Raw genomic sequence first — 27,531 nt, 5'->3', positions numbered from 1 at the left:
TTGAAACGACTAATGAGGTAAAGGAAATGACACTGCCCCAGGAAAGCTCCCAGCCCACAGCTCTCCACAGAGTATAGGACAACCTTGGCTGTATTGCTTTGCTCTGACATGGAAATCCAAAGTGCTCGGAGTGAGGAGCAACACAGTTGTCTGCCACAACTACATCTTTTTAATTGGAAAACTACCTCAATGCCCTGTTGAGGGTTCCAAGTTTGGTCTGCAGAGTGCCCTCCTGGATCTCAGCTAGAGCTACTCCTCTCCTCGACCCCATCCCCATGCTGTTGCAAGCTATTCTGCCAAACCAGCCAGAGGTTTGCTGGCCTGGCTGGCCATGAACACGGCTGCACCCAGGACCTGCTCTCACATGGGGCTCTTGGCACGCTGCTGCCAGCTCTCTCTCCAGCCCAGTGACATGGGCCACGCTTTGTCTGCATAAGGCTCAGCAGCTCCCACGGGCTCTCAGCAAAGCCCCAGCTTGGAAAAGTCCATTTACACTTTAAATAACTGACTGCTGTGGAATCTGGTGGGCCAACCTGGTAGGAGCTTAACTGTTAGTGTGAGCTTGAGCTTTGGCAGATTAACAGAACTGACTTCTAACGCCACCTTAGAAGATGTGTGCAAAAATGCACAGTTTAGACATTCTCAACATACCACAGAATAATGCCTTATGCTGTCCTTCTTAAATACATCATTTAAATATTGTTAATTTCTATTTAAGTCAATGATTATGTTTGCAAATAGACTTTAATCAAATTATAAAGGTATTTAGTAAACAGCATTACTTTTTGCAGAATGTCAAATTGTCAAAATGGTCAAAATGGTGAAAATCTATTCCGTACTTTACCTCAAGAGGAAATTTTTGCCCTTCTAGACTATGTTCTGATCCGTCTGACGACACGTTGCATTTTCCCCAGTGAAAAGTGATCTTGCTTGCTTTGAATATGGTGTCTAAGCCACCTCCACTTACATAATAATCGTTTGTCAGGTTAATTTCCACTGAACAAAGAGAGGGGAAAAAAAAGAAGTGTTCATATAGAAGCCAGCCAAAGCATCTATGACTGTCATATTTCAGTATTAAATGCTAAAAAGTAAATATGATATATCTTTTTTCCTGTATTTCATAAGCAATTTGACAGGAAATTGGTTATTTAAACAAAGTAAGAAGTGTGGTAATTCACTGAAACTAGCCACAGAACTACACTAAAAAGCTCAGAAAACTGGCTTAGTCACTGATCCGACCGTCTAAGAAAATAAATTCCTGAAATACATCGCTTCCTGAAAGCACCTGTGTTTTTAACAAAAAGGAAAATACCCCCACCCATTATTATCATAATTCTAGATTTAAAAACATGAGGTAAGACAAGAATTTTAGCCAGTTCCTAGGAGGACTGTCCTGTCTGTGAGACCCCTTAGCTGTGGAGCAGCCGCCCATGGGAGAAGGTGATGACAGGTCTTCACCTGGGCATAACTGTACACAAACTGTAGACGGGACTGAGCATTTGTCTTGTGGAGGGAATGAGCAGGGTGGAATACACCAAAGCCCCACATTTGGCTTTCCCACCTCCAGTGATTTTTAATTGTTTGACCTTTTGCTAAAACAGCACTAATTGGCGTTCAGTTTCGTTACATTCCATTCCTCAAGACCTTCAAGACAATTTTAACTACAGAGCTTAACAGTTCCTTTTATAGTATCTGAATTGCTGAAGATGAGGAAGAGCTCAGCTCACTTTTATGGACTTTAAAGAATGTTCCTTAGGGATCTCTTGAAAAGACAAATCCACTATTTATCTCATCTAGTAGGGCAGAAGGGAAGTAAGTAATTTGTGGAGTAGTATGTAGGAAGCACGTGATAGGGCCAAGAAGAGAAATTAGGAACAATGACACTAAAATAAAAAAAAAAATTAAAAAATCTCTGGTCTAGGGGTCCCACTGGATCAGGTAGAAGGTCAAAACAGTTTAGAGCTTCCTTCCTCCATACTTACGCCTGGAAAGAGAAACAGTACTTCCAACAAGCAGCTTTTAGTTACTGCTATGCTGGATTTATGCAGCAATGTGGTTGCAAAAATATTTGTCTGACAGTGTAAATGCCACTATAAACTTCTTTTATAGCTGTGAGAAATAGGCACTTGTAGGCATAAATCACTTCTTTCTAAAATACATTTCTAAGATAGGTAAGACAAATCAGTCCATAAAAGCACGTATTTCTCTTCTTTGACTGTAAGAAGAAGTCTAAGTGAGTAAATCAGACACAAGTGTCTACATTAGAGGCGGGTACATGCAGGTGAGATGAATCCCATCCTGAGTTTTTTGAAACCACAACTCACCCATGAAGTGCTTCCAGATGAGTAGGTAATTTATTCACACTTTTAGAAAATAATTTCTGTATACTTGTTACAGATTCTAGATATGTAGTAATAATTATCATTATTTCATAGCAAATGCTAAATTACTATTTAGCTTCAATGAAGTGCTCATGATGGAATGATAGTAATGATGTGATTGCTTTGGCTCTATCTGTCTGTGCACGTAATTTTCATTTGTGTTTTAGTGATTTCTCTATTATGCTTGCTCATTGTCATCACCTGTTTTTTTATTTAATGGATAAATTCAGAATACATGAACTAAGGAAAAGTGAAATGAAAATATTTCATTAAAGTCCTTGGTTGATTGTCCATCCTATATCACTTTTCTGACGTCATTTAACTCCAAACATGAAATCTGACTTTTTACCTGTTTTGCCGGTGTTCCGAATGAAAGTATCTTCCAAAGTTTCCTTTTCCCATCCATGGAATTTAAGTTTCTTCAGATTCACGTTTACTTGGGTGAGATCTTCATCTATATTAATAGGAGACTGTTTGGCACCATTGCAGGCTGAATATTTCTTTCCCCAGTTCTTTTGGTTCAAAGTTCCTAGAAATCAAAACATTTGGGGTAAATACATTTAAAACCTAAACTGGCATCCATGGATTTTTTAATGTGGGGAAGTTAAAACCCAGTTTTCAGTCTGTGATCAGATTACCTGCCCTTCTTATAGGCCTCATCTGTAGCAATACTTGGCAGACTTACCATTGCATCCTACCTTCAACAGTTAAGTCACTTTTTGACATCATACATACATTTTAGACATCATATATACATGCTTATGAATCTCTAGGGAAAGCCAAAAACAATAAAAACCCCCTCACATACAATGTACAGAAATAATAAATAAAATGGGGGGGTAGGGAGGGGAAGCTTTCAAGTGAAAGAAATAGCCATTCAAAACAACTTGGGAATTAATACAAACTCCTCCTTTCCAAATAACTTTTAATCATAAGAATGTCATTAACATTCCTTCTGCCCAATGAAGTCAGCCATCCAATAAGATTTTTAAACTAACAAAAGCAGTAAGATCTTTTAAAAAATCCTTACACAGAGGCAAAAATGTGAAGTGATTCAAACCTGAAAACGGAAGAAGGTGAGTGATGCTCTGGCTGGAGAGCCTGGCTGTGTGGCCCAGCTTTGCCCACGTTGGGCCATGCACTCCCACTCCAGCCATCTCCCTTTGCAGCTGCTGGTCAAGAGCAGCCAGGAGGTCATAGAATCACAGAATCATCAAATCGTCTAGGTTGGAAGGGACCTTTAAGAACATCAAGTCCTACCATCAGCCTAACACTGACAAAATCACCACTAAACCATGTTCCTAAACACCACATCTACCCATCTTTTAAATACCTCCAGGGATGGTGACTCCACCACTTCCCTGGGCAGCCTGTTCCAATGTTTGATGACCCTTTTGGTGAAGAAATTTTTCCTAATATCCATCCTAAACCTCCCCTGGCGCACCTTGAGGCTGTTGCCTCTTTGTCTATCGCTTGTTACTTGGGAGAAGAGACCAACCCCCATGTCTCTACAACCTCCTTTTCGTTGTAGAGGTCCTGCGTGGCAGCAAGACACCTTCTCCAGGGCAGAGGGGCTGGCACGGCATTTCACCGTGGCCACTTCAGACACAGGCAACATGGACACAGACAGCACGTCCTTTGCCGAAGACATCATTTTCCATAAGAAATGCTCAAGTACTCTACAGATCAGTGTGAGGGGTTAGCAGCTGCTCTGAGAATCTTTTTTTTATATAATATAGTAATATAAATAATAGAACATTTTGTGTACATTTATGTGTTTGCATACATATAAATATTTTTTCCTGACAGGGAATTCTGGTAACACTTCAAAGGGCTAATTAAAACCAAGAGTTGACTGCACAGACCTAAGAAAATATAATTGCTTCAGTTAGCTTCCCACTTACTAGTAGTTAAGAGCTAATATTAGTGCATCCAATGCACACATTTGAATCCTATTAGACATGTTGAAACGAGCCAGTGCTCATTTACAGGCTGCTGTGCTACATCCAAGACTGTCAGGGGAAGATTTGCTATATTGCACCCCAGGCAAGGACAGCCCTCATATTGCACTCAGAAAACTCAGAGAGGGGAGAAGAGATGCAGCCAGTCCTGTAACCATGACAATAGGCAGTAATAGAAGATGCTCATCTGGATAGCTAGCTACCTACAAACAAACCTGAGCTAAATTATTCAACGAGTATCCAGTCAAGCGAGTTACCAATATCACCTTGCTGCATCAGAATTACTGCAGGTCAGATGCTATATAAACCCATTTACTTCTTGTAAACAGCAAAAGAAGAAGCCGTTAGGCACAACAGCCAAGCAAACCAAAATGAGTTTAAGTCACTGGGTTATGAATCTGAATACCCTGCAGGTGGGGGTTAGAGGCCTGTACCCAGCAAGCAAGTGGTCCCTGTGGGAATGGTACCTGGGGTAAGCTTCCACCTCCTCCTCAAGTCACACTTCTCCTGGACGTTAGCTGTCAGTTATAGATTATTACCTGGGCAAATATTCTGGTTTCTAATGTGCTTTTTGTAAGAAAAGGCTGTCTAATATTAATTTCACCTTCTCTCTCAAAAGCTTCCCTTAAGAAATCCTGAATCCAAGTCAACCAAAACCTGGGAGATGAGTCTGCTCAGATCTTCTATACTGAATTTTCTAACAAATATTGAAAGCTTTTAAAACCAAGAAAGCCAATTTTATTTAAATATAAATTAGAATCATTACCTTTTTTAACAGACCAAACATGGTCAGACAGGACAGAAATAACAATTCTCAGCTTGCCCTCTGCCATCCTTGCAGACAGGCCCTTGCTTCCAGGTCTGCTTTCAGCCAGCTTGGTGATCTTCCAAGCTGCATCAAACTCTTTAGAGCCCTCCCTGGCTCTTTGAAAGTCTCTGCCAATTTGGGCCGGGCTGACTGCCCACGGCCGTCCCTTTGAGTTAGGCTGCGCTCCCTGCTCCATGCTCTGTTTCTTTTGCTCCTTCCTCTTGCTGCAGCCCAAGACTTCCCAGGTGCCTGCTGTTGCCCCAAGGCAGTAGAAATCTCCTTTCTCCTTCCACTGACATACCCGCTCCCGTTGCGCACCTGCAGTCTCTCCTCCAGAACACCATCACAAATCTTTTCCCAACACGCATTTCCCTTACTCTGCTCTTTCCACCACTGACATTAAAACTTACTGAAAATCATACTGTTTCCTCTCGCCCTCCACTGTACTTTTGGGTACTTTCTTCCATGCTTCTTTTGATGAATGCCGTTATCCCATTTTTGCATCTTCCCTTTAAATTCCCTACTATCCACTATCACGTTCAATTAAAACAAATACATTAAAATTAGAGAATCTCCTTCCAACTTTCACAGTTTCATATCTTGTGGTTTTGTTATGTAGAATGTAAATTCTTTGACTTGTTATCTGTGCCTCAGTGTATAATATGACAAATCCCTAGCACAAAGCTAATGGTAACAATAGTAATTTTAGCTCATCCCAGAAGACAGTGTCGTGCCAACACCGTAATCCCTCACAACATCCTGAGCCAGGGCACGCAGAGTTACGTAGGATGCTGGCTGTTGGCAGTACAGCGATGCTGTGGCCCGAGCAAGGAAGTCTGTTGTCTGTTCTTTCAGTCTGGATGTTAAGTTTTTCATAAGTATTGCCAGAAAGAAATGAGGGAAATCAGAAGGCTTGGTGAGATGAGGAACATTATTTCCTATGCCCGAGAAAGGCCTCAAACCTATGAGATGAGCTTGCTAAAAGGAACCGATATGTTCTGCCTATTTTTTATGTGTAGAAACAAAGGCAATTAAGTCAAGTAAGTGATTAGAATAAAAAGATTCTCCTTTCACAAAGAACTTCGTTGTTTACACCTTGCTGAAATCTTACAGCATCTATGAATATTTATGCCCCAAAGAAAGTTTTAGAGCAGTGACTTTCATGTAATTACATATTGCCATACACTCAACAATAGTCATGGTAAGAAGCTGATCTATGTATATTAGGTATGAAAAAGATGCAAATACTGTTTCAACTACTCTCTGGTTGACAAAAAGAAAACGATATATTCTATTGCTATGGATGATTGCTTGAAATCAACCAAGAGTAAATGAGAAGTATTTCATGGTTGCAGAGGACAAGATAAGACTTCTGGCTACAACAAATTAACTGAATGCTCCAAATCAATGTTTCTGCTGGCAGATCTGAATAGGTATTTGACAACTTTTAATCAGTTTAATCCACATAAGCAAAGGGCACCATTATCGCTTGCAATTGCAGAAGCACAAGTGATCTCAGCACTGACGAACACAGGCAGTGTGGGCGCTCTGGTAAAAAAGTAAAAATGACATTAAGCTTAGTAAGAAGGAACAAGATCTGTGTACGTGTTGTATGTCAAGAGGAAAATCACAATTGCATAACTACTGCGTCCGATTCTGGAGCCCCTACTACAAGAGAGATATGGACGTGCTGGTATGTGTCCAGAGAAGGGCCACGAGGATGCTCAGAGGGCTGGAGCACCTCTCCTGTGAGGACAGACTGAGAGAGTTGGGGTTGTTCAGTCTGGAGAAAAGAAGGCTCCGAGGAGACCTTACAGTGGCCTACCAGTATGTTAAGGGGGCCTACAAGAAAGCTGGTGAGGGACTTTTTAGAATGTCGGGTAATGGTAGGACTAGAGGGAATGGATTAAAACTAGAGATGGGATGATTCAGACTGGACGTTAGGAAGAATTTCTTCACCATGAGGGTGGTGAGACACTGGAACAGATTGTCCAGAGAGGTGGTGGAAGCCCCATCCCTGGAAGTTTTTAAGGCCAGGATGGACGGGGCCCTGAGCAACCTGATCTAGTGGGGGGTGTCCCTGCCCAAGGTAGGGGGGTTGGAACTAGATGATCTTTAAGGTCCCTTCCAACCCTAACAATTCTATGATTCTATGATTCTACTGAGAAGTTGTAGTGTTGATCAAAAGCTATGCAATGAAATGTACAGGAAACCAATGGCAGGCTCCCGTCTGAAGCAGGAACACTGGGAATTTCAGGAGGAACTCGAGTTCAGTCATGATGATCCAAATTATGTTTGAGCAGCAAAATACATGTTTATGCATGCATGCTGCAAATGTTGGAGCAGATAATGGTTGTGCCTGTATTAGCAAGAGTGCAGCCCAACTCGAGCAGATTTACAGAGCAAAACCATTGGGGTTGAGCACCAGATGTCCAAACCACATGTCTTTCAGAAGGTTTTTACCTCAGCCTAGCTCTTTCTGGTCCCATGCGCTGAATGCCCATTGGCTGCTGAAGTGCACCAGGCACATTCCTGCAGCACATCTCCTGTTTAGTATCAGTTGAGATGAACCCCTGTCACGCACTGTGACACAACTCTACTTTGTGAACCAAACCTTGGCAAGTGGGGAGCAGCCAGGAGATAGTCCACTCCTGATCTAAATTAAAGCATTAACGTAAATGCACCCAGTGTAGGCAGCAGGTGGTGAAACTGTTGCAGTTTATATGACTTGCAGAAATCCCATGTAAAAGCAAAAGAACCAAATGTTTTTAAACAAGAGCAGATTGTTTTACTGTAGGTGTTATGATGGAAATCATAAATCAAAGAAATGCCAGCCATTTTGAAAAATATTGTTGAAACTGAGCTTTGAAAATGAATTCCCCCAAACTGTGCTTTGGAAATCTGAGGAGAATAAAAATGTGCACGATATATCTTGACGAGTGCACAGAGGAAGCAATGTTTGTCAAAGCTGTCAGCTCTGAAGAAGCAACTGACAATTCACAATGAATGAAAATGAGCCTGAACACAGCAGATTACAAGTTAATGGAAGACTGTCTATACTGTAACCTTTACCACTCTTGCCCAGGGAAGAACGTCCAAAGAAAATTTTCCCACTCTTTCTTTCTAGGAAATGTTCATAACTACATCTGTTCCTCATCCTTAGCCCCAGTGAGCCCATCCCTGCAACAAGTGTCCAGTCTTCATTTCGTACTTCACTTCTATCCGCTGCTGTCTTTGGAAGACCTGGCCCACAAGGTGTTACTGCACTTCTGTCTTTTGTAAAAATACTTGAAAGAAAAGCATGTGTCAAACAACTCTCTGTGAGTCAGTATCCTGTGCAAGAGGAAAGAGCGAGCAGGGCTGAAGACAAGCTGTGAAAATGAGTGGGCTATGTGGTCCTCCCAGCAACTTGCCAGGAGAGGGGTTCCTCAGCGTGCTCACACACGTGCAGTCCGCGTGTCTGCTGGGCTGTAAACCTGCGTTACGACTACTGCTGTTTACTACTATGTATCAGTACTGTCTGAATGTAATACGCAATTTATGAAAAATGGAAGATATCTTTTTAAATCAATGGAAAATAGATATAAAGAACTTAAATGTAAATCTCAAGTCTAAAGAATGGGATTCTGAATACATGAAACTTATACTCTGTCTTTCTTCTTCATACTGAATATGGGTGTAGTTTCTGAAGAAATATGATATTAAAAATAAAGCTTTGGGCTTTATGTGATTAATAATGATGTCAGATAACTGCATTTGTGAGGAGATATGTTTTACTGGGAAAATTCTACTTCCCAGCACTTCACTTTAGTAACTGTTGTTTTAACATCAGGGTTTGCATTCTTAGCTCTTATTAGGATCACGTTTCCTGTGAATGGGCATACTCTTAGCACGTGCCCCCTCAGGAACTACAAGAAGCTCTAGCTTTAATGACAGTTACAGAAAAAGAAATGCTTTAAATATTGGTGAAGAAGCCATACTTTCTTCACAAGTGTAAGCTTTGAAACACAGGGAGGTTAACATCACTACTGTTAGATTTCTACTGTTAGATTTCTACTGTTAGACAGAAATAGGGACGGTAAGTTTTAGACTCTAACCAGTTACAGAGTATAAACACTGCCTCTCTAACTGTCACTAATGGGTAGTACAGAAATAATTGGAGGTTTGATTCAGGTTTTCCATTGCTCCTACCTCATTTACTATTTCATGATTTAAACTGATGTGAACCCTGGGGTTTATGTTCTAGATGAAAGACAGCAGAAAAGAGAGATGGATTCTTTACCTCTACTTAATTTGTTCCTCTACATTTTTCATCAGCTTTTGCTTTCATGATGATACAATTATTTTTATAAATACAGACTGGACACATATAGGAGATGAGTGATATCCCCTCTGTGTGGACTGTTAATAATGGATTTGCTTTATCAAAAATGTTATTGACTTACCACTTCAAAGTGTTGAGTGATTTCAAGGGTTTGTTTTTAGAGCAAACACTTTGTCCAAGATATGAGAAATCAAAAATAAGGGCATGAAAAGATGTGGGTACTTACACTGGGACGAAGTTTAAATTTAGATGCCAAACCAATACAGCTCTGAACACCAAACTGTAGAGCTATTCTGCTTTTTCCTTTTTATTTCTGTTTCACTATCCGAACTGGATGAACAGAGGAGATGCAGATCGACAAACCTCACGATGCTTCATACCATTAATATCTATGGCATTTAGCTTATTACCAGAAGTTGCACAATGCAGTCTCTAATCCTCCAAGGCAGAATAATGATTTCAATTCACATTCTGGATGAGTGCAGTACTGGCCCAACGAGAGAAGTACTGCCAATACTAATCTTGTGAATATTACCATAGCTCATATTACAAAGGCCATGACATAACACATTGCATTCTAGAGAAACATTTTGGTCATCAAAAAAAGGATGGTTCAAGTTTTACATATTAATAAGTAGAAGACAATATTTCTGCTTCATCTTGATCTTCACAGTAAGAATTTTTAGGTTTCGTGGCTTTCCCCTCCAAAAGCCCCAATTATGCCCACAGCCTGTTCATGATCAGTCTCATAAAGTTTATAAAAATTCTTCAGATTGAAAAAGCCCAGACTTTAATGGGTGAAATTACTTGTCAGGACAGTCACAACTACAGAGATGGAGTTTTGGCTTCCAGGTTTGGGCTTAGCCAATTATAATGACCATCTCAGTGATTTAATTGGTTGTGGGTTTTCTAAAACCGATTGCTTGCCAATGTCTAGGTCAAGTGTCCAAAAATTAAATTATACTGGTTACGCTAAAGAGAGTCAGCCCACAGAGTAATTGGATGTCCACTCCAAAAAACTCTAATAGCATTTAAACCATCAAAGTTCAACACTAATAAAGTAACTTGCTTTTAAATGAGCAGGAGCCAAATATAGTTATCCCATGGATTTTTTTTTTGGCATATATACAGTGACAGGGAAATGAATGCAATATATTTTCTAGCTGTAGGGTGTAATATTTCAAATAAAGCAACCAGAATCAACAAAAGTTTCTAGTTGCTTTGCAACTAGATGCATTCAGGCAAGCCAAAACATCTAATCCCTTATTTTGTTTAGTGCCTATTTGCCATTTTTGTATCTAAGTATCAGCATTCACGCATTGTATTCTGTGTATTGCGTGTACGTGCACACAAAAAAGACAGTATGTACTGTATAAACACAGACAAATATGGATTTTCCTGAGGAGAATACCCTGAAAGATGGCACAGCACTAACCTGTCTTCCGCTGAACTCTGGTATGTTAATCTTCTTTGTTCCTCATCTAAAATGTGTTGAACTACTTACCCCTTATTAAAAGCTAACTTAGGAGATGAGTCAGGAAAATTCCGATGAAACATTTTGTTATCTTCAGATTATCAGACATTTCTTTCACCTTTTGTTTGTGTATTTGAACATAAACTTCACGCTTCCTTCACATCTACCGTCACTGAAACATCGCTCAATAAAATAACCAAAAAGCAATTAAGTGAGAAAAATATTTTGGTTTTTTCACTTTATCCCCACAGAAAAAAAAAATCAGATAGAATAAACTACAGTTGTTGAGATACAACGGAAAACTGTAATCACTATTATTAATACAGTGGCTGTCTGGTGATTTTTCTTCCTGGGAGTCAGTCTGATAATGATTCATAGTCAGACTAAGTGAATTACTGAGCAAAATGTGTAGGAGGATAAATGCCAATGGACAGCTTTCTTTCAATATAGCAACTGTTTGCTGTTCCTCTGCTCCTTCTTTCATTCCCCAATAAATCTGGCCATTGGAGGCTAGTTAGAAAATATATAATCAAATACTTCTATGCCAGAGAAATACAGATTATCACTGATGCTCCATTTGCAGTGCACTCAATGGGATAGCTGTTTCGACTAGGAGAAAGATTATGGGAGAAACTCAGTCAACGTTTTAAGATACCTCTTTTCTATTCTTCTCATCCCATTGCTCCTGAATTTGCATATAAGTGCTGCTAGAGAATTATGTAGCAATACATAATAAAAACTTGCCAAGTAATTTTTTATAATTAATGTAGTGCTAAGACCTAAGCTATATTTTTCAAGTAAGTATTAAGGAAGGAAATTCGGTACAGTGCCAAATGGGAAAAAGTCAAGTAAAAAAAGAAACACATTCTGAGCAAAAGCTCAGCTTGAACTGAAATTGGCCAGACATGTCAAAAACTACAAGCAAGGGTTCTTCAGGTACATAAAAAACAAGCAGAAACAGAAGGAAAATATTGGCTCGCTATTACACGGGAGAGGTGAATTAGTCACCAGCAATGCTGAAAAGGCAGAGGTTCTCTGCACTTTCTTCACCTCTGTCTTTACCAGCACTGATGGGCCCCAGACCTTGGGAACAAAATTCCAGGCTGATGCAAACATATCAACTGCCAGTGAAGGCAGAGTTGGTATGTGAACTATTACAGGAGCTTGACCCCTAAAAATCGATGGGCTCTGACGTTAGCCACCTGGTGGTGTTAAGAGAGCTGGATGACGTCATTGTGAGGCTGCTCTCCATAATCTTTGAGAAGTCATGGAGATCGGGGGATGCCCCAGAAGACTGGAAGAAGGCTAATGTCACCCCCATCCACAAGAAGGGCTTAAAGGAGTATCCAGGAAATTATAGGCCCATCAGTCTTAACTCAGTCCCTGGGAAAGTTACGGAACAAATCCTCTTGGGAGCTATCAGAAGTCAAATGAAGCACGTGATTGGGAAAAGTCCGCACGGATTCATCAAGGGTAAATAATGCTTGACAAACCTGATCACCACCTATGACAAAGCAACCTACTCAGTTGATGTGGGGCAAGCAGTGGACATTGTCCACCTGGATTCCTCCAAGGTTTTTGATACAGTTTCCCACAGCCTCCTCCTAGAGAAAATGATGCATTAGTCGAGACAAGTGGTCTGTGCGGTGGGTGGGAACTGGCTGACAGGCCGCACCCTGAGGTTGGTGGTAAATAGCTCCTTTTCAAACTGGCAACCTGTCACAAGAGCAGCCCCCCAGGGACTGATACTGGGCCCAACACTGTTAAATTTCTTCATAAGTGATCTGGATGATGGGATCAAACCAAACTGAGTGTGGAAGTGGACACTTTGGAAGGGAGATCCACCCTGCAGGAAGACCTGGATACACTGGGAGAGCGGGCTAAACTCTGTGGAAAGGGACCTGGGTGCTGGTGGACAACAAGCTCAATATGAGTGAACAGTGTGCTGCTGGGGCAAAGAAAGCCAACAGGATGCTGGTCTGCATCAACAAGGCCATCACCAGCAGAGATAAACAAGTCATTATCACAGTCAGCGCTTGTAAGGCCACACCTGGAATGCTGTGTTCAGTTTTGGTCCCTGCCATATAAAAAAGATGTGGACAGCCATGAAAGGGTCCAGAGAAGGGCCACCAAGATGATCAAAGGAGTGGGAAGCCTGCCATATGAGGAAAGGGTGAGAGAACTGGGTTTGTTCAGCCTTGAGAAAAGAAGGCTTAGGTGAGACCTTATCACCATGTTCCAGTATTTAAAGGGTGGCTACAGAGAAGATGGAGACTCCCTTTTTACAAGGAGTCACGTGGAAAAGATGAGGGGTAATGGGTACCAGTTAGTCCGGGGGAGGTTCCGATTGGACACAAGAGGAAAATTTTTCACAATGAGAACAATCACCCATTGGAATAATCTCCCCAGGGAAGTGGACGATTCTCCAACACTGGACACATTTAAGATTCAGCTGGACAGGGTGCTGGGCCATCTTGTCTAGACCATGCTTTTGCCAAAAAAGTTTGGACCAGATGATCCTTGAGGTCCCTTCCAACCTGGTATTCCATGATTCTTCCTTCTGCTTGTATTTCCTTTTTGTCAATATGTGAAGCCCTAATTGGAGGCCCTGAATACTTCTAAATCTTGCTCTGAGGCGTTCAGCCTGTAGCAATGATTTCCTTTACTTTTCGTAATACTTAAGATCATGAAACTGAATACAACACCGTTGAGTGACAAAGATCATTCCAAGATCACAAATAACGAGAGCTGAAAACAGAGATGGAATACATGGAGCTGACACATTTTTAGGCTAAGAAATAGGCAATGCCTTTCAGCCAGTGCTGAGGAACATGGCCTATGACTTCATTTCATATACCTTAAAGTTGCACTTTTTTTCCTGCTGGATATCATAGAATCAGCTGTCAATTTCGTGTCACAGCAATGTCAAAGGCCTGTTTGTTATTCCGCAAGAAGAGGCCTCACCACCTGATCTTGAGCTGTTTAGAATATCCTAGCAAGGAAGGACAAGTAAAATGGGATGATTGCAGGCTTTGTCCTCTAAAGCTACCCTGATTTGCAAAACAAAACCAACAGCTTTCAAACATGGTGCAGCCCCATCACAGTTCAGCTGTACTTCCTGGAAGTAAAGCTTACTCCCCAATTTACAGATACTCCACAGAGAACAAGTGGATGTTCACCACATCTTTCTGTTGGTGAACACGGGCATAAATGATCTTTATGGAGGTATCTCCCTCGGCCCCACATCATGCAAGTACCATTGTATTAGAAATGTAATGGCTGCATATGACAAAAATTTTGCAGGCTCAAAGCTTGCACCAATTCTAAACAGACCAATAAAATGCACTCTAAAGAACCATCATCTGGAGCAAAGAAAGAGGAAGCAATAATCTACTTTGACTGCAGCATTTAGCATCTGTCTGTAAGCAATAGTTGATGTAGTCCCAGGAGAAGAGCACAATGAAACGCATCTTCAACAGCAAGAAACCTAATTTTTACCTGAGTACAGATCACCATAGAAGTCAAATGAATTGCGCTATGACAGTCTTCGCTTTTAACTACTTATTACTACAAGGTAGACTCTCTTGTTTTCTAGAAATTATCTCGGATGGCAGAACCAGGCACTCAGTACAGAAACAAAATGCAACAATGAATTTTAAAAGAGAGCATGTAATTTCCTCCTTCTCAGCTTCTCAACAGATCAACAGATCTAACAATATTGGCTTTCACTGAGAAAATCAATACGGCTTCCTTTTCTCTCCTGTTGGGGTATTCCCCCACCCCGCTTCCCCCCTTCCCTCTTTCTTCCTTTCTTCCTTTCCTCCTTTTCTTCCCTCTTTCCTCCCTCCCTCCTGGACCATTAAATGTTATTGAGCAGTCTGTTTAGTTCCATGAAAAGTTCAGTGGTGGTATACCACAGGGGCGCTTCTTCCTGTTACCAAACATGTGTGTTATTGTGTTGCTATCATCTAGGAAAATAACTTCTGTCAGTACTAGCCTGTCTACAAGAATAATATGTCTCATAAAGGCCACAGTCATAAGTTCTGATCCAAAGCCTGCTGAAGTATAGAAATAAATCACAAGCAGGTTTTCTGGGCTTTGGATCAGATCGGCTGTGCATGCATAAAAAATCATTACTGAACACTATTGGAACCGTGGATGCAAAAACCCCACAAATAGCCATGAAAAAGGTTGGAATTTACGCTTGAACAGCAAAATGGCATTTATTTCAACTGTAAAGAATAGCATAGAGATCCTGAAAAGCAAGGACTAGACAGAAATAAACCAAAGCAAGACAAATATAAGGATAAAAGACTACTGGATTACATCACTGGCCAGTCAGTCCCAGCGGCTGCCAGCAGATAAATTACCCTAATGTCCAAAAGGACATAGAAGTAATTCTGGTTTTTTTGCTCCCCAGGTTCTCATTTTTACAGAGCTTCAGTTTTTATAAAATGAAGCTCCTACTTATGTCCAGAAGAACATAATACCATAGGAAAGTGGGATTTCTTTTTAGCATCTTTTAGCAGGATTTGGTATCGCACTTCTATGGGAATTTCAATACATATTATATTTGCACAATGGTAAGGATAAGAGGAGGTGATGGGCAGGAATTTGTTATATAGTATTATATTGAGCCACATGGATTTCTTATATAGAGCCGTAGCGGTATGTCTGCTTATCTACACAATTTCTTATCATATTTAATTTTTTACTTTAGAAAGCCAATTCTAGTTCATAAAATGGCTCTTTAGAAAGGACTTTGACTGCAATAGCAAAAACTTTAATTCTCTTTCCCTCTCCCCCCAAATAAAAGAAAATCCTTTGAAAAATGTTAAAAATCACCCCCCTCCTAACATTCCACAAACCTTCCTGCACTAATGGTATTACTTTCTTTGGACTAAGTATAATTTCAGTGTTACAATTATGTTTCCATTTTGTCCACAGACTTTATAAGGGAAGCTTTTAGAACTGCCATAGCAACGTCAGCGGAGTTATATGACTCTTCCTCTGATAATATTCCATGTTAAATTTAAATAATACTATTATGTGATTGGTGTTTTTTTGAGACTATCATATCCTCGAAAACACTCTTTACCAACTCTTCCACCGAGTGAGGTTTTACCCAGCCTTGATGTGATAACAGCATTATGTAAATTACACAGCAGATACATCTTCCAAGTATTTTTTCGACAAACATGTTGCGTGAATTTCTTTTTTTTTCTTTGCAGATCTATAAAAAGGCCTAACCAGTTTTTTAAATCTTTCAGTATTAAGAACTTTCAAAGGCACTTCCAATGCTGAGTAGTTAGCTAAAAGCTACAGAGCAGTAGGTGTAACTCACCTCAGATGGGGAACTCACTGTCCATTAATAGCATTCACCTCCACAGCTTTTCCATTCTATCCTACATTGGAAGCTCTTTGAAATGAGGATGGAAGCGGCATTAACTGCTTCAGAGGCACACACTCAATTCTTGCATTTTGCGACAATTGTGGTCACGCATCTATCTCAGTCAGCCAGTAAGTTTTTTGTCCCTTTGCGAGTCTTGTGGTGATAAAACTGGCCTAAAATGTCTTGCTGCTGTTAGGAGCACTGCTTTTTACTTCGTATTTTCTGAAACTAAGAATTAAATCATTGCACTGATTGCATTGAGAAACAAAGAAACTGTTGCCCAACCTACTCCCTCTGAGACAAAAGTTAATAGTGGGGATTCCAGTTTTCATATCAATATTGCTTTAAATTCATTAAACTCTTTAATGGCTTAGTACTTTTTTTTTTCTTTTTATCTATGGCTAATACACAGAATAATTAACTTAATGATCATTTGTGTCATCATTTTTCTTTTCTCTGGGGAGAAAAAAATATTCTCCTTTCACTTCTACACATAGGAAAGTAGAAGAGGATCAGAAGAGTATCTTACTTTCTTTCCTCACATTGTTACCCAGGGATCAAATATGTACGGTACTTTTTACCACCTGCAAATATAGGGTTTGTGTTTGTTGTTTTGTTTTTTCTTTTACGAAGCAAGCCATTCAAGGAAGAAGAGATCTAGCATACTTTGTCACAGTCGGATAAATTAAAGGCATGTTTCTTGGTCCATTTATCTATTTAAGGAGGAAGTTACTCTGGCAGGAGCAAGAGGAGCACATGGTATTCCCAACACATTAACATCATCTAACCATCAAACCTCTCCCCAGTGCAGAGCAGCAATTATCTTCTGCCACAGCGTTACACTATCATTCACATAAAGGGAATTAGCCAGTCCTAAGAGGGGACTGGATGCACACAAGTGACTTCAGTACCAAGTAATCCACTTCTAGATTTGTGGAGGGTTTCTATAGAAGCAGATTAAGTTTTAGTGAAATTTTACCTACTGCTGCTTCCCCTTTCCTTTTCCCTCTTGGTGGAAAGTATCAGTTTTAAGCTCAGGACAAAATTTGTGCTACCCTAAACATGTTGTCTTGAATGTAAATGCTATTTTGGTTCATTATCTTGAAAAACGCACTTACAATTACCGAATTACTCCAGAGTAAAAAATTTCTGATAAGACTCTTCTCTGTTCAGTCTGCAAGGAATTGGACAGCCATAACTGAAAAAACGGGTCTGTAAGCTGTTAGGACAAAATCTCCCCACCACATGCCTATTGGGCAGCTAATTGAAATGTAGTTAATCAAGCCCAAGAGACCAAGCCATATTAGAGTTCATAGGCTCACAAATTTTCACCAAAAACTCCCTAAATATCACTGCCTGTGCCCTGAGGCGCTGTCAGTTTTACTAAGCTGAGCAATCAAAATCAAAGCCCATTTTGGATTCACGGACTAGTTATCCCTTGCCATGATCTCCCAAGGCACAGACCTCGCTGGCATGCGCCTAGTGACCCTCCAACTGTGCAGCCAACAGCACCAAGATAAAAGCAAAGCCCCGCAGCTGCGCCTCCTGCCATTCAAGAACATTCAAGTGGATGCCCATTTTAATATAACATCCCAGCAGCTGCAGCCAGGCAGCATACTTGGGAGAACAGGAGTTAAATACCCTCCTCAGCCAAAACAATAAAATTATTCATGATCCATATTTTGCATTTCCCATGACAAGACCTGAAGACATTGAAAAGGCAAAGAGAACAAGTCCTCCTCAAGCCACCCCGCCAGTGCTGTGACATGGGGAGGCTAAAAATTCAAGAATCATTGGGCCATCAGAAGATAAAGAGGGGGAAGGCTGATTTTGTAGCCCAGCAGCTGGAGCGTTCAACAGGGAAAGGATGACACAAATGGGCTGAGACAGGCACCTTTCTGCTAATCGGTGGATTCTGAGGGAAGTAACTCCCCCTTGTGTTGCTTTGGTGCCTAATGCAGGTGCCTAACCTTGAACTGTGAACTTAAGAGAAGATACATGGTCCCTACGATCCCTCAGTCATCAGCTCTTTTACAATGGGACGCGCTAAACCTTTGTGCACTGGAGAAGTCTACTCAGCAAATTACTGCAAAATAACTACCACATTTCAAATTCACACCTTAGATTATTCCACATGTAGCTTCCACTGGCACACATAAATCCTAAATCATAGTCTAATTCTTCTATAGCGTTTGTCTGGCGTTTTGGTTCTCGTTTGAATTAGGTCTCAGTCCCACAACCAGATCCATGACAGCTATTTGGTCACAGAACATTCTGATGGCCACAAAACACCCTGTATATCATCAGTCTGTTCACATAAATGGATCATATTTCTGTGGTAAATCAAACCCCACAATTATTAAAGCAATTAGAGCAAGTAATTGTTACAAATAATTAAATATAAAAAATTTCTAGTTGTTTTATATTTGCTATTCCAGCACAATGGCTAGTGTATGTGATATGGCATTTAGCACCAAATAGCACCTCATGCATTAAGAGATTTCTGTCACAGTTCCATGACTATTCAATCATCAAATCATAGAACCACAGAATACCAGGTTGGAAGGGACCTCAATGTTCATCTGGTCCAACCTGCCTTGGCAAAAGCACGGTCTAGACAAGATGGTCCAACACCCTGTCCAGATGAGTCTTAAAAGTGTCCAATGTTGGGGAATCCACCACTTCCCTGGAAAGATTATTTCAATGGCTCATTGTTCTCATTGTGAAAAAATTTCCTCTTGTGACCAAAGTCACAAGACCTCTATTGACCAAAGTCTGTATCAAATGATGATGTCTAATTTCTACATTGTCAAACAAGAAACTGGGATTGCATATAAAAAATAATAATCAGGAAAAACAGAGCAGAAAACCTCACCTAGTTTATGCAAAGTATAAACCAACCACTTACTGTTTTAAAACATTTTTTTCTTCTTTCTTCTGGAAGAACTTCCCTTGCGCTTACCAAGTGCACGCTACACCACAATGTATATGTCACAGTCTCCCAGTGTTCTCTCATTCTTCGAGGACCTACGTATGACTTCTTCCTAACCAGGGCAGCTGTGGGTGACTAATGTAGACATTGATTGCAATTGGGGTGGAAAGTGTGGCAAAAGATTATGATGGTTAAAGGGCAGATACAAGGCCAGAGTTTCTAGCTAAGGCATAATGCGCAGGCAAGGCATACTTGCCCAAGTACTGAATCTATATCTCTTAGTATAGTTTGGAAGATATGAAAAGATTAGCCTCACTCCTGAATGACTTGCATGACATTTACACAGAGATTTCATTCTGAAGGGGCTGATCAAAAAACTCTGTAGGTGAGTTATATGATTCTTCTGCATCAATTCTAAGTTAGGGAATAACAGATTAGAAAAAGGTGGGAGCTTGGGGGTGGGAAAGCAAGGCAAAAGCACTATGTAAATGAAAGTTTCAGAGAAAATGCAGAGACAGCTTCATGCATATGTAATTGTGAACTCTTTTTTTAATAATTTCTCTCTGCTGTAGGCAGCAACAACCTTTCCCTTCATGAGAATCAGCTTTATCTTGGAATAATACCCAGAATCTCTTGTTTCCAGTACAGCCTACCTCCCTGTGGGGAAACATCAAATCTAGAAGACTCAGTGAGTGGAGTTTCCATGGAATTGTTTCTGCAAAGAAAAGATGTTTTTGACTTCACATAAAATACTGCCAGTCTGTGACTGTGAGTCACAGGAGATCTGTTGAAAATGAGTTTTTTTTTCTGTACTGCCTCTTTACTTTCCTAATATCCTGTCACACCGCAGTTCTGATAAATAATTCCTTGACTGGTGGTTGGACTGGAATTTGAAACTTACTCTGTGGAGACTCAGCATAGAAACTTGTACTGAAACTCACTCACCCTTGTCATCTCTTATCTTGCCATGTTCTTGTATTTCCTTTCTTCTCCAGTTTAGTAATGATCTGTCTTTTGTGTGAGACTCTTACTCAGAATCACAGAATGGTTGAGGGTGGAAGGGACCTCTGGAGGTCATTGTCCAACCTTCTTGCTCAAAGAAGGTCATCTGCCTTCTTGCTCAAAGAAGGTCATCTACAGCCAGTTGCCCAGGACCATGTTTAGACAGCTTTTGAATATCTCAAAGGACAGAGACTCCACAACTTCTCTGGGCAACCTGTGCCAGTGCTCAGTCACCCTCAGAGGTAAAAAGTGTTTCTTTATGTTCAGAGGGGGCCTCCTGTGTTTCAGTTTATGCCCATTGCCTTCACTGGACTCTCTCTCTCCAAAATCTTTATGTCTCCCTTGTACTGAGGAGACCAGAACAGTACTCCAGGTGTGGCCCCACCTCAACCTGCTGGCAACACTCCTCCTAATGCAGCCTAGGTTACCATTAACCTGTTTTTTTGCTATAAGGGCACATTGTTGTTTCATGTTCAAACTTGGTGTCCACCAGGACTCCCAGGTCCTTTTCTGCAAAGCTGCTTTCCAGCTGGTTGGCCCCCAGCATGTACTGGTGCCTGGGCCTATTCCTCCCCAGGTACAGGTCTTTGTACTACTTTCCTTTGTGGAACTTCATGAGGTTTCTCTCAGACCATTTCTCCAGTCTGCTGAGGTCCCCCAGCACGCCTCCCAGTTTTATACCACCAGCAAACTTGCAGAGGGTATACTCTGCCCCATCACCTAGAACACTGATGAAGATATACAGTCTTTTCCCATTATGCTGGACCTTGTATGGAAAAAACTAACATGGACTTGTAAAGCCAAGTCAGAAAGAAAACCTCTTCACCAGAGCTGCATAAGCTATACAGGAGCTTAGAGCTCCTGGGGCATTGCAAGTGTTCCGCATGGACACCCTGGGCACCCCATCTCCTTTATGGTATCCACAAAAACTGGGGATGAGTTTTGCATACTATTCCGCAGGCTGGAAAAATATATTCCATGACCACATTGACAACATCAGCAAGTGGAGCCTGAAGAGCACCGTCCTTGCCAGCCTCTGCGCTGTCAACCTGTAATATCAGCACCAACCCGCCAAAGCAGAATACTGATAGACACTGTGAGGGACTCATGACACCAGCATTCAGTCTCACATTAAGGAGGGATTTTGTTGACAATTGTGTCCTTGTCTCACTTCTTAGCTGAGCAGAATTTAATTAAAACACATTTCCTGAGAACATTTGATCACTGTTCAAATAATCCTTGGCTTGCAGGCACAGAGTACTAAGGGAGTTTTACTCCCTGCCCTCGCACACTCTGTGCTCCTGTGCCATTTGACTTGACTGCAGCTGTATATCTGCATAAACTCACCCCTTCAGGTTAGGTATGACAAGTCCTTGTTCCATAATAACTACAGCCCACTGAAAGACTGTAAAGTATGATCTTGCCTTTAATTTGGTACATAATTTAATTTGGTATTAGGACAGACTCTTAGTTGCACAGAATAAATATTGCCATTACACATACCACAATGGTTCCCTTGTTAATGCTGCTGCTGTTGATTGCTAAAAATTTGGCAGCTGCATTTCTCCAGATGTGCCACCTAAATAGCCATTTAGGACGGAGAATTTCCATCCTCTGCCTTATACAATTATATAGTTCTCATCCCTGTACATACTGGGCATTTGACGGAGCATAAATATATAAGATCTTACTCTATATCAATGGGTTTTGAAACCAAAATGTTTCTTTACAAATATTACAGGAAACAAAGTGACATCAGCAGTATCGTGCTGTCTCCTTTGTAACTGGCCAGGACTGACGTGGTGGTAGCTGACATTGAAAAAAAATTTACCAATTTTCAGCTGTGTTGGTCTAATGCATGCTTAAGGGATACCTTATGAAGGAGCTAAAGAAAGGAATAACTTGCATTCAAGAAGGACGCTTAGTGTTGTGGGTTCCTGTGAAGCATTAACTTAACAACCATGCACAAGTCAACAGTATTTTTGTTCTCTCCTCTCCACTGGGGGTATTGTTTCAAAGAGGGCCATCGGTCTGCAAGTCTGGCATCTACTTACATTGTTTAAAAATCTTACAAGACCCCCATTAGAATAATAGGTCCTGACATATATTTCCTAATTTGCTGTATGATATAACTACTGTGGACATCTGTAATCATACTCCAACTGCTGCTTTAGAAAGAGGTTTTTAAAAAATTGTTCCATTGATCTGAGATGTAATCTGCATCTGTGATGGTATAAACAATATGTCCTGTGGGATGACAGCATTAATATTTTATTAATAACTCCTTGCACAGCCTCCTACATGAGCTGTGGAATGTAAAAACAACCTTCATTGAAGCAGAGGATGAAAAATAAGAAGTGGGTATATGAATACCCTTTAAGAAATATTTAGCCATTTCAGCATTTCATAAGCTGGATTTCTGCTTAAGATTTTGGCTTTTAAACTGGAGGTTTGCTGCCCTGCATAGAGTTTGAAGGATGCTTGCTGCCAACTTGAAACCTGGTCAGTCATTTTCAAGAAAATCAGATTACTTGGTTTGAGGGATCACATTTGTCAGCCTCTGAGGTTTGACAATCACATTGCCTATTTTTAAAGGACGTTTTTCTCCTGAGCATCCATAGGCTATAGTTTCACTCAAACAAAAGGAGGAAACTAAGAGGGGAAGCGCACTGAAGTTTTTGGCCGTCTCTTTGTGGCAGCGCACAGGCTTAATGCAATATATCTAATGCAATTGGTGAAATAGGCCATGCAGCTGAAGATGAAAGGAGTTGCAGGGGGAGATCCAGTGTCCATAAATCAAGTGCCTCTCTCTCTTCACTGGCCCTATTGAAGGCAGGCACCTTTCAAGGGGCAGTCCAATCTGTCCAGTTCAATTGGTTCTCTCTTAACGGCAATGGGGATGATGGTCCCAGATAATATACTGCTGGCTCTGCACTAGTGGTTAGAGCACTAGGTGAGGAAGCAGTGACTTGAATCCTTGGGTTTATTCTTCCTGAAGGAGTCATGCCAGGACATTAGGAAAATGCCTAACCAGTAACAGAAAGCAGTGGCTGTCCTTTCCAAAAAGGCTGGGCTGCTGTGGCCTCTGGGCAGCAAGGGAACCTCAGCTCTCACGGCGACAAGAAGCCTGACTTTCACCGTGTGGTTACAGCATTTAGTGGAGGGGAAAAGTGGGCAAGGGAACAGCCTGAAGTCTGGTCTCTCCTTCTAGGTCTGGTTTTTGCCTGTTATTCAGAGACAATCTGATTTGAGAGGTGGGGAAGTTGCATCTGGAACCTCAATTCCAGTGAGCTGCGCTAATGTGCAGGAAAATTGCACCATACTGCAGGAGGAAAAAAGGAGCTGTAGGAGGTTAGATAGAGTAGTTACAGTTCATGCAGGAGCCTGCAACTTTGGAGACTGTGAGCTCTGAACTTTGGAGGGTGTAAGATGGAGAGTGCAAATAGGTAAAAAGAAATTTGGATGTATTTCAAAAGGGTGTTATAATGGGAATGTATTGTTTGACAGTATTTTTCATTTCACTTCACCTAGTTAATAGCAGTGAGTGCTTCCTTTGAAAACAAAAAACCCCAAGAGGTGATACTGGAGCCCGATGAACGTGATGTGACGCACTTACGCAGAGATGGACAGCCCTGCTCCTCATCCACACCAGCACTTCCGTGCTCCGCTTCCAGAAAAAAGCCAATGATTTCTGACAACTAGAGTAGCCACTTCATGGGTTATAGAAAGGTGACAGAGGGAAGAAGAAAGATGTTTGGGAAGTGACAGAGACATTTTTTTCCTGATTGCATCTCTGCCTTTAAATCAGCCAAGTGCATAAGCCTGTAAATTGCAGTGTTTTCAGTTCCCAGTAACCTCAAGGGACTGCTTAGCTAGAATCAGGTCCTAAACGTGTGTATTATTATATCTTAGGTTAAAAGAGCATCTACTTAAATCTACTCCTATAATGTGCCAGTTTATTACAAAAGCACACACAAAACATACAATTATGTGATTGCTCTGGGCTGCTCGGCAAACAGAAGGTGGCTTGTGTTTTAAAGTACATATACGAGAGGGTGATGAGGATATGCAGGTGCAAGCATGACCTTTAAAAAAGTGATTACAACTGTTTTTTCTAGATCTGCTATTGTTGGGTTGGTTTTGTTTGTAACTATTGCATCTCTAGGCATATATTCTGGTGCCATTATGCAGTATCATTATGACACACAAAAGAAACCTGACATTATCCTCCCAGGGACACAGATTCATCATACACCATGGTGCAGTCACCTCTGGGAATATTACAAGGAACTCATCAGCCAGGCAGAAAGCAAAGAAGTGTGACATGGAGGAAACTGATTCACCAAGGACAAATGCGTGAGCACCAATGATGCACTGTGCTGCTTGAAGGAAGCTGTGGAGGTGTTCTGAGACAGCGTGCTGGCGAAAGCTGATTTCTCATATTATCACGTTAACGTAAAACGTGAATGCTAGGACCGATACAGAGCGTGCACTAGAAGCCATTAGTTGGGTGAAGAGGTGATGCTGTGCGACTGCATTGCTGTGGCCGGACTGCTAAAGGCTCGATAAAACAACAGGCTCCGCTAGTCCACACTGTGCCCACAAATACAGAGGAGGCTAAAAGCAGCACAAATACAGAATATCTGACCCTGGGGCTGCTCCGACAGGGAAGTCGGCAGGTTCCAGCTGCTGACAGTCCAGCTGGTCAGAGCTGCTCAGCACCATGAGAAAGCAAGTGCTGCCAGCCCTCAGAGCTCTGCTATAAACAGCTTTTCCTTCAGACAGAAGCAATGAGCATGCATGACTGCAGGCTCGCAGTAGTCCAAGAGACAGAAAATGAAATCAATTTAATCCCAAATTGTCTGCAAAAAATGTCCAAATAAAAGCAAAACACTTTTTAACGTCCATATGAAGTGAATGAGTTTGTGTTTCAAAATGGGAGCCAAGGAGGAGTAAGCGATTGATAAAACCCACAAAAATTTATGAACTTAAGAGTGACAAGAAATCTTCCATGTCAAATTTCAGCCGTGGGTGCAAATCAGACAAGCCCTAGAAACAAGTCTGAATGGCTTAAGAAGTTACTGCCCTCACACAGAACTTCTGCCCCATTGGATCCTACTGTATTGCCATTCAAAATAATTACAGTAGTCTAAATCACCCAGATAACATTAATTTAATTCTACACATATTTTATATCAGGGCACGGTGATAAGAGCTTGCCCAAGAAACACTTGCCCTAGACAGAAAGTGAGTTGATAAAATAAAAACTACCTCATCCTTCCAGGTTCCAGATCCAAAATGAGGACACATTAGGGCTTTCAGAGAAAAGACTGCCTTTTATCTTCCCAGAAGAAAGAAGTTAATACATTTTTCTGGGTCTCCTTATAAAAACCACATTTTTGTCTGGAATACTCCCTGCCGTCCTTCCTCCCACAGCCTCAAACAGTCAAAACTGGGGAAATGACTGAGCATAGAAAATAATTTTCTTAGACAAGTGGTTGACGATTTGACGATTAACGAGGTAGTAAAGGACTGAAAATCTGGGGAACTTCAGGAATGGTTGGTAGTATTCTCTTTGTCACTAGGTGCTGTTTCAGAGATGATTAAATAGGGTCTTAAATTGCCCCAAAGCATCACAGATGTGTAAGACTGAAAGGTCATCTGGGTCTTTTCCTTCATTACAGGATCAAGGATAATTAGACTATCCCTCACTAATGCTTGTCTTCCCCATTTTTTTGAAAGAGCTTCAATGAGAGGGATTCCACAGCCTTCCTAAGCAACCTGAGTTTAGCTATTCTCACAGTTAGTTTTTCCCAATATTGCACCTAAACCTTCTCTTCTGCAAATTAAACTAATTCATCCTTGTCACTTCAGTGGAATGGAGAGCAACTGATCACTTTATAACAAGTTTTAAATAGTTGAAGACTGTTATCATACTGCCTTTTCTAACTTATTTCCTTCAGTTTTTTCCAAGGAGTTTGGGCTTTCTTAGACTCCCATCGTTCTTTTTGCTTCTTCTCTGGGCCTTCTCTCAATTTGTCACTGTCTTCTCTACAAGCGTGCAGCCCAAGGATGAATACAGAAGTACAGCTGAGACCTTCCTAGTGACAAGTAGAGCAGAATAATTGCCTCCCATGCCTTATATATCATTCCCGTTAATTCACCTCAAAATGCATGGTTTTTGCAACAACAGCATATTGTTAATTCAGATGCAGTTACAGCTGTCATATAGCCACCTAACCAGACAGTTCCCATTTTGCATCTATAGGCTTGATTTTCTTTCCCCATTGGAGTATTTCGTGCTTACTGATACTTTGTATTGACAAATTCTATTTGATTGATTTCAGAACATTTCTCCAATTCATCAAGCTCATTTTGAATTCTGATTATATCACCAAAAATTCTTGCAAGTACCAGCATGGTTTCCTCTACGAATTTGCAAATGCCCTCTCTTTCTTCTGTCACCCAAGATATTAGTGAAAATACTGAAGAATATCACATCTAGGAAGAAGCTTTGTTGGATGTATCTTGATAGGCTCTATAAAATTACTTTATGTTTTCATATTACCATTAATTTTGTAAAAGTCTCCATCATTCTTAGTTGTGCAGGGAAAGCCATACTTGCGTGCATTAAATTGCATCTGGTACTACCACAGACTGAAACAATAGCTCTGGAAAGTGTAAACTGAGCCATTCATCTTAGTGAGATATTAAATATGAAGCTTCGGGACAATTAAATGTCAACATTAATTTTCACCGATGATCAACTTTGTAGAATCAAGCTATATGCTTGTAATTTCTCTTATAATGTAAAATAATGAGGGGTCTGCACAGGGACAACTAATTGCCTTTGGGTATTATGGAGCGATTCTTCACCCAATTGCCAAACACTCCTAGTTTTGCCATGTTAATTTTTCCAATCATTTAATAATATTTACACACTGAAAGTAGAATAAATATTCACAATGCATTTCTGAGTATTTTTGCTACCCACTCCACCACTGCTAAAATCCATACACTTAAATTTTGTTTAGAAAGATACTCCATTGTTAATGTGATATAAATTGGTCGTAACTATAAGGTAGGACTGATTCAAAGTTCAGTTTCAAGTTAAGGGATATCTTTTCACTGATTTCAGTTGGCTTTAGTTCAGGCTGTTAGTCTGAAGTTTGAAATTTGAATATAGGTAATTAGTTGTGGTTGTAAAATTTAGTACTTACACAGCAATAATTAAAATGTTATTTACGTAGAAATTTA

General features: G+C 40.7%; 1 protein-coding gene across 1 annotated transcript in view; it reads right to left on the bottom strand.

The window, feature by feature from the left end:
* The window catches only part of PTPRZ1 (protein tyrosine phosphatase receptor type Z1), a 142,757-nt gene that overhangs the window by 61,339 nt on the left and 53,887 nt on the right, over positions 1 to 27,531 (bottom strand). Inside the window, exons 3-4 of the mRNA XM_054211737.1 lie at positions 2,731 to 2,910; positions 845 to 996 (exon numbers count right to left, since the gene is read on the bottom strand). Coding sequence (XP_054067712.1) covers positions 845 to 996; positions 2,731 to 2,910 — 332 coding nt within the window. The remainder of the gene's footprint in view (positions 1 to 844; positions 997 to 2,730; positions 2,911 to 27,531) is intronic.

Source organism: Rissa tridactyla, chromosome 1 (assembly GCF_028500815.1).
Source record: "Rissa tridactyla isolate bRisTri1 chromosome 1, bRisTri1.patW.cur.20221130, whole genome shotgun sequence".
In the NCBI taxonomy this organism is placed as follows: Eukaryota; Metazoa; Chordata; class Aves; order Charadriiformes; family Laridae; genus Rissa; species Rissa tridactyla.
The sequence above is the reverse complement of the archived record's forward strand: the minus strand, read 5'-3'. Positions and strand labels throughout refer to the sequence as shown.